Source organism: Primulina huaijiensis, chromosome 13 (genome assembly GCF_012295235.1).
Source record: "Primulina huaijiensis isolate GDHJ02 chromosome 13, ASM1229523v2, whole genome shotgun sequence".
NCBI classification, from domain to species: Eukaryota; Viridiplantae; Streptophyta; class Magnoliopsida; order Lamiales; family Gesneriaceae; genus Primulina; species Primulina huaijiensis.
In genome coordinates this window covers 6,459,348-6,475,285 of record NC_133318.1, presented here as the reverse complement: position 1 = coordinate 6,475,285, position 15,938 = coordinate 6,459,348, and the positions used below count along the sequence as shown (strand labels likewise).

The following is a 15,938-nucleotide window of genomic DNA, read 5'->3' as shown; positions in this document are numbered from 1 at the left end:
GTCGATGAGGAGGCTAGGGGCGGTGATCAGTGAGTGGTCTCGGACTGTGGCAGTTGAAAACCCGAGGGCCGCCAGTGTTGTATTTATTTATGTATTTTATAAACTTTAATTTGCAGTACTCTGATATTATTAAATTGGGTTGTGTATTGTAAAAATGCTTATTTATATTGCATGAGTGTATTTTATTTTTAGTAACGACTCGAGTTTGTATTAATAAGAAATTTTTATTTTTTCCGCAAATTTTTTTTTTTAAACAAAAGTCTGGGTCATTACAGTTTGTATCAGAGCGGTCGTTCTTAGGGTTTTGTCTACTTCCAGTCACGAGCAACTCATGAAATCACGCCTCAAGTCTGTAAGTTTACGACATTTATTTCATGCACGCTCGTGTTTTAACCAATACTAGCATGCTATTTAAATTTTCTTTCATGCATGATATTTACGTGTGGAATAATTGTGGAACAGTATGCCTCCTAGACACAATGGGGATCGTGAAATTCCTGAGGGAAGAGATCCACCACCACCTCCACCTCTAGATGCGAATACTAAGATGTTAGCTAGGATGAATAGGTTCTTCGCACAGTTTGCGGAGAATGATGCTGCAGCCAGGCAAGCTAGGCCCGAGGCTGTCTATGAGAGGTTCAGGAGGATGAAACCAAAAGAATTTTCTGGGACGACCGATCCCATGATTGCTGAGGGATGGATTAAATCCATCGAAGTTATATTTGCTTTTATGATGATGGATGATGATGATAAAGTCCGATGTGCAACTTTCTTATTTTCTGGTGATGCCCGTCTCTGATGGGAGAGCGCATCTATAGCCTTGGATTTGGCTACTCTGAATTGGGAAGGATTCAAGGAGGTATTTTTCCCCAAATACTTCACGGAGGATGTAAGTTCCAGGTTAACAAGGGAGTTCATGGTTCTGAGACAGGGAGACCTTACAGTTGCTGAATTTGTTCGAAGATTTGAGCGGGGGTGTAATTTTGTGCCCCTAATCGCTAATGATGCAAATGCCAAGATGCGGCATTTCTTGGATGGTCTACGACCTATCTTGCGCAGAGATGTTAGGGTTGCTGGCCCTACTACCTATGAAGTTGCTGTGTCCAGAGCTCTATCTGCAGAGCAGGATTTGAGGGACATTGAGAATGATCGACATGGGAAACGACCCTTCCAGGCGACGCAGTCGCAACAGCAGCACAGGAAGACATTTCAGGTGCCTCGAGGTCAGCAACAAAACAAAAGGCAATTTTTGGGGACATCTAAGGGTCCAGGACCACAGCAGCAAAGGACAAATAACCAGCCGTCCTATGATATTCCTCAATGTCCGAATTGCAAGCGCAGGCATACTGGAGAGTGCCGATGGGGATCAGGAAAATGTTACAAATGTGGTTCTACCGACCACATGTTCAAGGCATGCCCACGGAGGGGTCAGCCTACTCATGGCAGGGTGTTTACTATGGTTGCCGAGGAGGCAAACCCAGACACTACCCTTCTCACAGGTAACAGTTTATTTGAGCACTTAATCAGTATTGGGATTTTCTTGCTTGATTGAATTTTTGGTGATATTAGAATGCTGATTAATTGGGTAATTATCTGGTTGAAAATTTCAATTTATGGGAATTTTAGGATGTTAAATCTGGTGCAATGCTACTAATATTACAGGAAAGATATTTATATCTGGGGTAGCCTCGAAGATTCTGATAGATTCTGGAGCTACTCACTCTTTTATATCAGATGTGTTTGCAAGTCAGCTGAATGTAAAGTCCACTAGAATTGAAGTGAATTACTCTGTGTTAATTCCATCCGGAGAAGAAATATCGGCTAATAGTATGGTCAAAGACATAGATCTTGAAATGCAATGCCATCTAGTTTATGCTCATTTAATTTTGCTGCCAATGCCAAAATTCGATGTCATTTTAGGAATGGATTGGTTGACAAGGAACAGAGTTTCAATTGATTTTCGGCGAAGGACAGTCTTGGTAAGACCTATAGACAGGGAACCGTTTGTGTTTGAGCCTGATAGGTTCAGGAATCTACCTCTAATTATTTCATGTATTAAAGCGAGGAAACTCATTTTCAAGGGGTGTCAAGCTTTCTTGGCCAATATTATTTCAACTCCTGAAGTACCCAGCCAGTCTTTATCAGATGTTCCAGTGGTCAGGGATTTTACTGACGTGTTTCCAGATGACGTTGCTGGTATTCCACCGAAGAGAGAGGTGGAATTTTCTATTGATCTGTTTCCAGGTATTGTGCCAATTTCCAAGGCACCGTATCGATTAGCTCCCAAGGAAATGTCCGAACTCAAGCAACAAATACAAGATTTGTTGAGCAAAGATTTCATTCGTCTTAGTTTCTCACCATGAGGAGCACCAGTTCTCTTTGTAAAGAAGAAAGATGGGAGTTTAAGGCTGTGTATTGATTACCGAGAGTTGAACAAAGTGACGGTGAAGAACAAGTATGCATTACCAAGGATTGAAGATCTTTTTGATCAGCTTCAGGGAGAGTCAGTGTTTTCCAAGATAGATCTTCGTTCTGGATATCATTAGTTGAGGGTAAAGGATTCTGATATCTTCAAGACAGCTTTCAGGACTCGGTATGGGCATTACGAGTTCTTAGTGATGTCATTTGGAGTGACTAATGCTCCAGCGATCTTCATGGATCTCATGAATCGCGTGTTTCATCCGTATTTAGATAAGTTTGTCATAGTATTCATTAATGACATTCTTATCTATTCAAAAAGCTGTGAGGAACATAGTCAGCATTTGCGTACGGTGTTGCAAACTTTGCAAAGCCATAAATTGTACGCAAAGTTTAGCAAGTGCGAATTCTGGTTGGACAGAGTGACATTTTTGGGTCATATCATTTCAAGTAGTGGCATTGAAGTTGACCCGTCTAAAGTAGAAGTAGTGAAACAATGGGTTGTGCCTAAGAACGCGTCAGAAATTTGTAGTTTTCTTGGCTTGGCGGGTTATTACATGAAGTTTATTCAAGGTTTTTCTTCGATTGCAGTACCTCTTACTTCCTTGACTAAGAAAAATGCCAAGTTTTTGTGGAGCACCGAATGCCAGAAGAGGTTCGATACTTTGAAGCAAGCTCTTATTACAGCACCATTGTTAGTCATGCCATCAGGGCAAGGAAATTTTGTGTTGTATACCGATGCTTCCAAGCTCGGGTTGGGTGCAGTTCTGATGCATCATGACAGGGTAATTGCATATGCTTCTCGACAGTTGAAAGTGCATGAGAAGAACTACCCTACTCATGATCTTGAGTTAGCCGCTGTTGTCTTTGCTTTAAAAATTTGGAGGCATTATTTGTATGGTGAGAAATGTCAGATATTTACAGATCACAAGAGCCTCAAGTATTTCTTCACTCAAAAAGAATTGAATATGCGTCAGAGACGGTAGCTAGAGTTGGTAAAAGATTACGATTGTAACATTAGCAACCATCCGGGGAAAGCTAATATAGTTGCAGATGCTTTGAGCCAAAAAATAGTAGTCGTAGCACAGTTGACAGTACAGAGACCTCTTTACTTGGAGATGCAGAGGTTGAACCTGGAGGTTTGTTCTAGTGACAGAATTCCTAGATTATCCACACTGATCATTCAGTCTTCCTTGACCGATAGAATTCGTAATGGACAGTCTTCTGATGATCAGTTGCAAAAATGGAGACTGAGAGGTGAATCCAAGGGCAGAATTATCTATACAGTGGTTGATGGGATAATTAGATATAGAGGTAGAATGTGGGTGCCTAGTGTTGATTTGATCAGGAGTGATATTTTGTCTGAGGCACACATGTCTCCGTACTCAATTCATCCAGGGAGTACAAAGATGTATAAGTATATGCAATTGCTCTATTGGTGGCCAGGTATGAAAAGAGACATTCGACGATTTGTATCTGAATGTCTAACTTGTCAACAGGTTAAAGCAGAGCATCAAAGACCAGCAGGACCTCTCAAGCCACTTCCCATTCCCGAGTGGAAGTGGGAGAACATTACCATGGATTTTATAGTGGGATTGCCTAGATCAGTGAGGGAATCTAATGCCATTTGGGTGATAGTCGATCGACTTACGAAGTCTGCTCATTTTATACCGATTAAGATGACTTTTACCATGACACAATATGCAGAGTTATAAATCCGAGAAATAATCAGACTCCATGGGATCCCAGTTTCGATTGTGTCTGACAGAGACCTAATGTTCACATCATATTTTTGGAAGAGTTTGCATACAGCCATGGGAACCAAGCTACTCTTCAGTACAGCTTTCCACCCTCAGACAGATGGACAATCAGAGAGGGTGATTCAGATTTTGGAGGACTTACTACGTGCTTGTGTGATCGATTTCCATGGGAGTTGGGAATCGAAGTTGCTTCTAATAGAGTTCACCTACAACAACAGTTTTCAATCGTCGATAGGTATGGCTCCGTATGAATCTTTGTATGGGAGAAAATGCAGATCGCCAATTCATTGAGATGAAGTTGGCGAGAGGTCAGAGATTGGGACAGATATTGTTCAGCAGACTGCAAACATGGTAGTACAAATTCGAGACAGGATGAAGACTGCACAGAGTAGACAGAAGAGTTATCCTGACAGAAGGCGGAGAGATCTTGAATTTGCTGTAGAAGATCATGTGTTTGTAAAGATAGCACCTATGAAAGGTGTTATGAGATTTGGAAAGAAAGGCAAGTTGAGCCCGAGATTCATAGGGCCATTCGAGATACTCAACCGGGTGAGGATACTAGCTTATCGTGTAGCTCTACCGCCGAATCTGGCTGGAGTGCACAATGTGTTTCACGTTTCTATGTTAAGGAAATACATGGCGAATCCTTCACATGTTTTGAACTTTGAACCGTTGCAGCTTACTCCTAACCTGTCTTATGAGGAAAGACCTATTCAGATCTTAGGCAGACAGGAAAGGAAATTACGGAACAAAGTTATCAATCTGATCAAAGTCAAGTGGCTGCATCATTCAGATGAAGAAGCTACATGGGAGTCAGAAGCCGAGATGATAGCTCGTTACCCCGAGTTATTTGGTAAGTTATAATTTCGGGGACGAAATTCAATTTAAGGAGGGTAGATTGTAACGGCCCGAAAATTTAATAGTACACGTAAAAATCAAACATGATGTATTTATATTATTTTAAATTATGCATGCACCATATTTTAATTGTTATAAATATATTTATGCAATTACATATTATTTTATTCATATATATATTTAATTGTATTATTTGAGTTCCAGTTTTTCAGGCAAATACACGAGATCGGACCGAGGATAGGATATTTGAGATATTTATTTTTGAGCCAAATTCACTGCCCAAACATTATTTTAAGTTATGGAGTATTTTATTTTATGACAATTAGTATTTTATTTTCCCTTAATTGTTGTGCAAATTTTGTAAATTTAGGAATATTTTAAGTATCAGTTTTCAAGCCTCGAGTAGTCTAAAATTTTATTTGGACTACACCATATATTGATTTATTTGTTTAAACCTAATCAATATATTTAAATTATCCCTAAAATACCCTAAATCCACCCCACTTGCCTCAAATTTCAAGACTTTGGCCAAGTCTTCTCCGGAAGAAACTTCACATGCCAATCAATTCTCCTCCATTTCACCTCATTAATACCCTTCTCTCCTCAAGTGTTCTTGAGCTCCATTTCCATCGGTTCTACCATTTGAGATTAGCAAGAAGCTCCAAATTTATTCCTCGTGTCCGGATCATCGAGATTTGCGAGATTCTTTACATTTCAAGACCAAAGGCATGTATATTACGTTTCTTTTCTCATCAATCAAGTAACAGTTTGGATTTTCAAGCATTCATGTTTGTGAGAAACATTTTCATGCAAGTATGTTCAAGATTTATGTTCATGTCAAGATTATACAATTGTTTCTCACGTTTTCATGTTGTAGGCGACGTTGGATGGTTTCGGGCTAGCATAGCTGCTTATGATCATGTTCATATATGTTTTAGACCCATATTGGTATGTTGGTTGAGGATTTATAGCACTTGGGTGGTAAGAGTTGATAGCATGAGTTCATTGTGCAGTGGGTTTCTGGGTGTGTATTTTACTTTCACTATTTCGAAAACTGGTATCTATCCGTCCATTTTTTGAAAATTCTTTCAACACAAAAATTGTAGTTTATTGTGTTATCTTTGATTCAATATAAAATTCGTAATTTTTGAATAAGAAACGAGGGAGATATGATTTTTCTTGCTAAACCGCACAATCTGTCAGAAGAATATTTTTGACAGCAAGCTCTTGAAATCTGTTCTTTTGTATTTTTAAATACTGGTATCTATCCGTCCATTTTCTGAAAATTCTTTCAACACAAATATTGTAGTTTATTGTGTTATCTTTGATTCGATATAAAATTCTTAATTTTTTAATAAGAAATGAGGGAGATATGATTTTTCTGGCAAAACCGTACAATCTGTCCGAAGAATATTTTTGACGGCAAGCTCTTGAAATCTAATATTTTGTATTTTTAAATTCTGGTATCTATCCGTCCATTTTCTGAAAATTCTTTCAACTCAAAAACTGTAGTTTATTGTGTTATCTTTGATTCAATATAAAATTCGTAATTTTTCAATAAGAAACGAAAGAGTTATGATTTTTCTCGTAAAATCGCTCAAGCTGTCTTAATTGTGCGAGAATATCTTTGTTCAAGTTTTTGGTGTGTGTTCGAGTTTGAGATCAAATTCTGAGTGGTTTTGAGCAATGTCATGGTCTTAATAAGTGTCTTAGGGTCGAGTCTAAGTTTTTGTTCGAGGTTGATTCGAGTCGGTTTGTGTTTAGAAATTTTATTGTTTCCGTAAGCTGTAAAGTGCCATTTCTTGGGATTGGCTAGAGTCGTAAGCTTTCTTATTTTATTTTGGGTTGTTCGAAAGTGTTTGGGTCATGGTTTGGGTTTTTCGACAGTAAGTAACATGTTGTTTAAGGTTGATTCGAGTATCGAGTCACTTGGTATATCCTAAGTCGTCGAATGAATTTTGGGAGTTACACGTATACGATTTGGGACTAGTTTTGAGTTATCTGTGAAGTTCAATTGAAACGAACCCGAGAACAATCCAACGAAGTCTAAAAAGTTTATAAGTATGATATCAGGTATGACGTGTCTTAAAAGTATACTTTTGAGATATTTAACTGTTTCGTGGCCACTCATTTTACGGGTTTGGAATCCGGGTATCGTGACTGGTGAACACTCCAAAATACGTGTTAGGAACCCAGAGTACACGTATCTGGCGAACTATCCAATAGATTCAGTTATATGTGTTATGATTGGACATCCAGACCCAGAACTTGGATGATCCTTGCAGGCCTAGTACTATGGTGCAGTTTGATCAAACGATTCATGTGTGCCACAATTCAAAATCAGATCTCAATATTATGAACATTATATTCCAGCCTCACACAGTGTAATGCCAGTTATGTTCTCGTCATATTATGACATATTTATGTTGAGACTACAGTTTGTTCTCATGAAATTATTTTCATGTATAGAAGCCAAGTCATACATATTTATTTATTCAGTTTCAATTTACCATGTATCAGATATGTTAAAATCACAGGATTTTTATTACGTATTATTTGTTATCCACGTGTATGCATGTCGAGTCTTTAGACTCACTATACTTGATTGATGTAGATGTTGTTGATGAGGAGGCTAGGGGCGGTGATCAGTGAGTGGTCTCGGACTGTGGCAGTTGAAAACCCGAGGGCCGTCAGTGTTGTATTTATTTATGTATTTTATAAACTTGAATTTGCAGTACTATAATATTATTAAACTGGGTTGTGTATTGTAAAAATACTTATTTATATTGAATGAGTGTATTTTATTTTTAGTAACGACTCGAGTTTGTATTAATAAGAAATTTTTATTTCTTCCGCAAATTTTAAAAAAAAAAGTCTGGGTCGTTACAAATTTAGGTATAAATTTTAAAGTATCACATTTTAACTTCACAAATGACAAATCAAAAGTCACTCAATATTACTTGAAACTGTATTTTTTTTCTCAAAATAATCAAAATTGTGTCCTAAAAGGGTAAAAGCAAGTATATGTGATATCGACTTAGGTACCATTTGTACCAATTGGATACCACATTTTTAATTCACAAATCTCAACATCAAAGATCACTCAATATTAACTACAAACTACATATTTTGGCAGATTCAAATAATCAAATTTGAGTATTTAAAGGATGAAATCAAATATTTGTGGACTCGAATTATGTATTATTTTTATTTAGGTATCACATTTTTGTTTCATGAATGTCATCATAAATGTCACACAATATTAACTTCAAACTATATTTTGAAATCCCTAAAAAATTGGATATGAGTATTTGTGGAGTAAAATCAAGTATTTGTATATTCGAATTAGATACTTTCTATATCAATTTTAGTTTCACATTTTAACTTCACAAATGACATCATCAAAAGTCATTCAATATTACTTGAAACTGTATTTTTTACATCCCAAAATAATCAAAATTGAGCCTTAAAAGGATAAAATCAAATATATGTGGAATAAAATTAGGTATTGTTTGTACCAATTTAGGTATCACATTTTTGATTCACAAATCTCATCATCAAAGGTCACTCAATATTACTTTCAAACTATATATTTTGACATCTTCAAATAATCGAATTTGAGTTTTTAAAGGGTAAAATCAAATATTTGTGGACTCGAATTATGTCTTATTTGTATTAATTTCGGTATCATATTTTTACTGCACGAATGTCATCATCAGTGCCACTCAATATTACCTTCAAATTATATATTTTGACATAAAAAATTAATTGAATTTTAGTATTTATGGAGTAAAATCAAGTATCGGTATACTCGAATTATATACTCTTTGTACCAATTTAGATATCACATTTTAAGATATCTCATTTTAACTTCACAAATGACACATCAAAAGTCACTCAATATTATACTTGACACTGTATTTTTTATCTCAAAATAATCAAAATTGAGTCTTAAAAGAATAAAATCATGTATATGTGGGATCGAATTAAGTACTATTTGTACCAATTAGATACCATATTTTAAATTCACAAATCTTATCATCAAATGCCACTCAATATTACCTTCAAACTATATATTTTGGCATCTTCAAATAATCGAATTTGAGTATTTAAAGGGTAAAATCAAATATTTGTGTGCTCGAATTATGTACTTTTTTTAATCTAGGTATCACATTTTTGTTTCATGAACGTCATCATAAATTCCACTCAATATTAAATTCAAATTATATTTTGAAATCTTCGAATAATTGGATATGAGTATTTGTGGAGTAAAATCAAATATTTGTATATTCGAATTAGATACTTTCTATATCAATTTTAGCTTCACATTTTAACTTCACAAATGACATCATCAAAAGACCACTCAATATTACTTGAAACTGTATTTTTTTACATCTCAAAATAATCAAAATTGAGCCTTATAAGGATAAAATCAAGTATACGTGGAATAGAATTTGGAATTGTTTGTACCAATTTAGGTATCATATTTTTAATTCACAAATCTCATCATCAAAGGCCACTCAATATTAATTTCAAACTATATATTTTGACATCCTCAAATAATCGAATTTGAGTATTTAAAGGGTAAAAACAAGTATTTGTGGACTCGAATTGTGTCTTATATGTATTAATTTCGGCATCATATTTTTACTTCACGAATGTCATCATCAGTTCCACTCGATATTAACTTCCAACTATATTTGGACATCTCCAAATAATTGGATATGAATATTTATGGAGTAAAATCAAGAATTTGTAGACTCTAATTAAATACTTTTGTACCAATTTAAGTATCACATTTTAATTTCACAAATTAAAAAATCAAAAGTCACTCAATATTACTTGAAACTCAAGTATTTCTTACACATTTGAAGTATTCAAATAGCCAAATCAAAGATCTGGAACCCCAAAATAGGTACGTTGTCGGTCAAAATAAGCACCTTTTCTAATTCCATGATGAGTGAGAAACTATGTTTTTTTCAAAAATTAGATGATATGAAGAAGTCATCTTAAAGCATTTTCAATGAAAAGACCAACAATGACTGAATTTATGATGATAGCTCGAAAATCCAGTATTTTCTTACATATTTGGAATATTCAAAAAGGCAAATCAAGCATCTGGAACTCCAAAACTGGTACTTTGTAGTTCAAAATAAATACTTAATTTTATTTTAATGATGAGTGATGAACTATGTTTTTAAAAAACTAAAAATAAAATGACATGAATAAATCATCCTAATGCATTTTTGAAGAAAAGACAAAAAATGACTGAATTCGTGGTGATTACTTGAAAAAGTAATATTTTCTTAAACATTTGAAGTATTCAAAGAGCGAAATCAAGTATTTGAAACCGCATAATAAGTATTAATTTTGTAGATAAAGAAGACAAAATTATTTTGGTACATAAAATTATATATTTATTTAAATAATAAAAGGGCTAAAACGTAAATTTATCATTGTAGGGAGTTAAAACGAAGTTTGTAGTGTTGTCATGTAAGGTCCAAAATACGATAATATAATCCAACTGCATGCAAATCTAGGGAAAATAGAAAATCACTAATTAAATGATTTTAATGGCATGAATTAATTATGGTGTGCATGTTTACATGTGTAAAATATGATTGAATGTTAGAATGCATAAAACTGTATTTTAAAGGTTATTCGAGATGCGATCGAGAAACAGATGCCGGGGACCATATGAGAGAAATATTTTATTAAATAATTATTTTTAATTGTCTAATGTGTGGTATATTTTGAATGAAATTTTGGAAAATGAGGTGTTTTTATATTTGGAGTCGTATTTTAAAACAATAATCGATTTTCGATAAAAATAGGGAGTTTTTAAGAACTTGGCTATTATTTTCACAAATTTCCCTTAATAAATATTTTAAATATTAATTAATGGGCTCGATGGGCCTATTATACTTAATTAATGAGCCTAAACTTGCACATTGTGTTTTAATTAAAATAAAAGCCCTAAAACCCTACCCTCAAACCCCATAACCCACGCCCCCTCACCCTAAATCATACTAGGACTCTCTCATCAGCCAAGTTTCACACACCACACATAAATATTGAGAGGGAAGCCACAGTTTTTGAAGGAAATTCAGCATAGGGTTTTCTCTACGTCGACTTCCTCGCATCGCAAATTGTTCTCGTGCGTAATAAACGCAAAGGTACGCCTTAATCCTTCTTTTTTTTCATCTATCACATCATATTATGTGTTTGATGTATGATTGCATGGAAAATTATGTACCCTTTTGTGTATTTTCGTTTTGTCTAAACATGCTCAAAGAACTCATGCTTTCATGATTTGAAACTCAGGATTTTGTGGAATAGAGGGGTTGCCATGGTAAGGACATGAAAGAGGACTAATTTCAGGGTCTTTAAGGGGTTTTAGGAGCCACGGTTCAGGGAGGGGCAATACTAGGGGGACGACCGCAAGATGGGAGGGATTTTACACCACCTAGGTCACGGTTTTGGAGTGCTAGGAAGGAAGGATGCGTGGGGTGTAGTTCAAGCGAAGGGCTGGGCCGTGAGGGTCCTAGCCTTGGGCCAAGGTGGTACACACAAGGCTGGAGGGGCAGGAAAAGAGGAGGCGCACGACTAGGACTTTTCCTAGCCGCGGCCGCGTGGTTGGGACGAACCATGCACGTTTACATGCATGGGCCACAGGGGCTGGTATAAGGGGATCCTAAAGGGTTGTGTCTAGGTCCTAGGAGGGTTGGGCAGGGGCTGGTCCAATTGGTTAGGGTCTAGGTTCGAAGGATTTGGCATGTTATGAACTAGGGTTTCGAAAATAGGAGCAAAAAGGTTCAGTAGGTATTCTAGGCTGGTACAATAGTTTAATGGGCTTGAATTGGGTTGTATATGGTCCAATTATGTGTTAATAAGCTTTGGTTCAAATTCGGTAAATTTTGGTTAAGTCGAGTCCATACGAGTCAAAACCGAGATGTACGTCTAAGTTTAAATACGAATCGAGAAATTAGTCGAGAAGCTTAAGTTTACATCTAAGAAAAATTTATGGGTGTATTTTAAGGTGTTATGTTAAGTTTGGAATGATTTGGGTCCTCGTTTTAAGGTCTAAGGATAAATTGACAAAGTTAGGGTTCTAGGGGTAAAACGATCATTTTACACCTGAAAAATGTTATACGTCCTGACAATGCCCCGAATGCTGTAATTAATGTTAAAATGTTTATTTCAATGTTTATGGAATTTTAAGATGAAACCTTAATGCTAAAAGACATGTTGTATTCTTGGTTTAAAAGAAAATGATTTATATATAGCATGAATTTTTATAAGTGATGCAAATATAAAAAGTTGAAGGAGGTGAAATGGTGAATTGATTGTGACTAATACGATGATAAGGCCAAGGCTCAGTTGACAGGTGAGAGTATCGCTGATGTCCTCGTCGTCTGGTACCGTGGTAATACGTAGATGGATCCATCGACCTACAACTAATACGAAATTCACAATTGATGATCTGAATTCAATAAAAAGATAAACGTATACATATATGATGAAAGAGAAAAATCATATGATGAAAGGAAAAATGTTTAAGTTTATGCATGATCATGAAAAGCTATTTTCGTAAAAGTAGTTTCACTGTTGCTTGTGAATGTATATGTATTACTTGCTATTATGATTAAGGTTTACTGAGTCAATATACTCACTAGGTGTGATCTATGCAGGTGAGCTTGATATTGATGGAGGTATTGATGGTTGAACTAGCTGGACTGAAGGTGTACACAACCCGAGTACCGTCTCTAATTTTCCGCAAATAAAACAATGTTTATGATTTATGATTACTTAAAGATTTTTACGACTTATAGGTTTTTGAGATGATGTTAGAGTTAAGTCTATTTTTGAAAAAAAATGTTAACTTTAGGTTTGGCTGACGTTTATGATTTTATGTCTTGAATTACTTTCTTTTGGATTTTCGAACAATAATTGGTGAGTTTATTTTAAATGGAGTCAAAAATATTTATATAAATATATGTATAATGATTTCGGCCGAAAGGTGGGAAAAAAATTTCTAGTATATTTTTAAAAAAATGATTAGTGGATGTTTCAATAATCTTTACAACTTTAAATTTATATTAAAAACTTTACTTGCTTTTGTAATGTTTAGGAAATTCGAACAACGTAACCTGACTGCTTGCAATCTAGGGTTTTTCTAAAATATGTGTTTAATTATTTTTACAGCATTAAATGCTTGATTATTGCATGGATAGATGTTTTATTCCATGGTTTATTAAATTTCATGTATTAGGGCTTTTATTAGTATTTCGCGTTCGAACAAGGAACATAGACCAAAGATATTAAAGGAAAATTATTTTTTTAAAATAATTATTTTTAATTATTTAATATATGGTGTAACTAAAAGTGATTTTCTAAAATGGGTCTTGGTAGGGTATTTATACTCACCGGATCATATTTTTAACTGGTACGCAAGTTTTATCAAGTCGGATGATTTTTTCAGGGTTCGGGCATTATTTTCAAAAACATATCTAAACGATATTTTTCAGGAGTGTTTTTGGCCTTAATGAGATTATTTTAAGCATAATGGGCCTAAAATTCTACTTAATCTCATTAATTTTAATTAAAGGCCCATTATACTTATTATATTTTACCTAAACCTACATTCAAAACCCTAATCCTCCTACACTCACCTTCGGCCACCCCCTCCCACATTCTCCAGCAGCATTTTTGAAATACACTAGTAGCTAGCCTTCGAAATTCTCTCAAGTTTTTCAAAGAACTCCTTCCCCGTCTCTTTGGTACAAGTTTTACGCGAATATCTAATAGGTTTCTAGCTTATATACGCAAAGGCACACACTAAACCTTGTTTTTCTCATCATTCACATCATATATGCTGTTTTGTGTTTTTTTTCATGAGAAATTCATAGATCAATCGTGTGCATCGAATTTGTATGGTTTTTACATGAAATATGCTTATTATTCTTCATGTACCTCAAGTTTTCTATGGTTTTGTGAAAGGGGCTGCTAGGTCTAGGTTCTAAGAGGCTAAACACGTCAAGGTCTATGGAGGATAAGGCTGAAGGTGCATCGGTTCAGGTCTAGAGGAAGGGGGCCAATCATTTGAGTCCTAGGATGCACATATTGGCTAGATGGGGTTAAGTGAGAGGAGTAGCCTTGTATGGCTCATTCCATGGGATAGTGTGGGACTTGAGTGGTCCGTGACAAGGCCCTGGAGTGGTCCATGATCGGCTGGTAGCGTGAAAATGCATGGATCGAAGCTAGATGGTGGGTTATGGCAAGATGGTGGCTAGATCGGGTGTTTCATGGTGAACCGAGGGGTACGCGTGCATGGGGCTGAGAGCAGTGGCTAGGTTGGTCCAGGAGGGTCCAGTGGTGAGCTAGGAGAGGTTGGTTTGAGTCTAGTTCAGGTTGGTTGAGAGTAGGGTAGAATTTGGCTTCGAATTTTGCTTAGGGTTTTGGTCGCAAGGGGTGGCACCGCGGCGCTGCTCACATGGCACCGCAGCGCCTGATGTTCTGCCTTTGTAGTGCCGCAGCGCTGGTGTACGACGCCTAGGCGCTAGTCCAGTATATGAGGGGCATTAGTTTTTAGCGCTATTGTCTCTTTTTGGTATTGATAAGTCGTTCTGACTGAGTTTAGTGAGGGTTAAATTGAGTCATACAAGGCTTGATTAGGAGTCTTTGAAATATGGTTTAAGCTTGGTTGGATTCGGGTCGAAATTTTGAGGTCCATGGGTAAAATAGTCAATTAGGGTTTCCATGGGAAAAATAGTCATTTTGCACGTGGGTTGAGTTAGCCGTCCTAACAGTGCCCTGATAAAAAAATTGACATGTAAATGTACATGTAATCATGAACATGACTTTTTATGGAAATACGAAAAATATGTTGCATGATGGACTTGAAAGAAATTTACGTATATGCATGATTTTTACAAGTGATGAACATAATGATATGTTTTGAAGGATGGGAGTTGGTAGTGACTAAACGAACACAAACACGAACATGTAAAGCCAAGGCTCAGTGGATGTGTAATACTGTTGCTGATGTCCCCGTCGTCGGGTACCGCGGTTATACGTAAATGGATCCATCGACTAGAGCTGATACAAAAATCACAACTAATTATCTGAATACAAATAAGAAAAATGAACACGTATATGATTACATGACGAGATATGTTTAGACTATGTTTACGTTACGTTATGTTTACGCTCATGCTTTTAGGATCGTGAAGTTTATTTTAATTACAGTACCTTTCACTGTTGCATGTTATGTATATGTACTTGTTATAAAAATTCATGTGTGTTTAGTCTTTAGATTCATTAGGTGTGAATGATGCAGGTGAGCATGATGATGTGGAGACTGGAAGAGCTGAATACTGAGTAGACAGAGCTGGGTGTGAGTACGTGCTCCCGAGGACCTTGTATTTTTCCACACTTTATGTTTATGAGTCAGGGTTGATACATTATGTTTTTACTTTTCGCATCATTTTACAAGTTGAGGATTTGTCAGGATTTCGATTATTGCCTTGACGTTATTTTAAAACAGTAGTCTAGGGATTTGATGATATTTAGATTTTTATTTAACTATAGTATTTTTTTCAGTAGTTGAGTGACTTTTTTTAATGTAGGACTGAAAGATTTTTTTTGTGCATGGCTTAGATTATTTCGAAGAGAGCTTTTTCAAAAAAATTATAGCAGTATTTTAGTAGTGGTCGTTACAGTTGGTATCAGAGCAAGGGTCTTGTAAAGGGTTGTCCACCGCCAGCTTCAGAAGCTCAGTCGTCAATGTCACGCCCCGAGTCCGAAGCATTGGTGACATCCGGCATTGTTTAACAATTATATTGAAAACAATAAAGCCTCGTATCGAATCAAACCAGTCTTTTTCATAAATAGAGTATTGTC

General features: G+C 35.9%; 1 protein-coding gene across 1 annotated transcript in view; it reads left to right on the top strand.

Annotated features, from left to right (window-relative positions):
- Window positions 1–463: 463 nt before the first annotated feature.
- Window positions 464–15,938, top strand: part of LOC140991174 (uncharacterized) — a 28,637-nt gene continuing 13,162 nt past the window's right edge. The window contains exons 1-4 of the mRNA XM_073461128.1: window positions 464–761; window positions 819–1,499; window positions 1,663–2,244; window positions 3,010–3,203. Of these exons, the coding sequence (XP_073317229.1) occupies window positions 464–761; window positions 819–1,499; window positions 1,663–2,244; window positions 3,010–3,203 (1,755 nt within the window). The remainder of the gene's footprint in view (window positions 762–818; window positions 1,500–1,662; window positions 2,245–3,009; window positions 3,204–15,938) is intronic.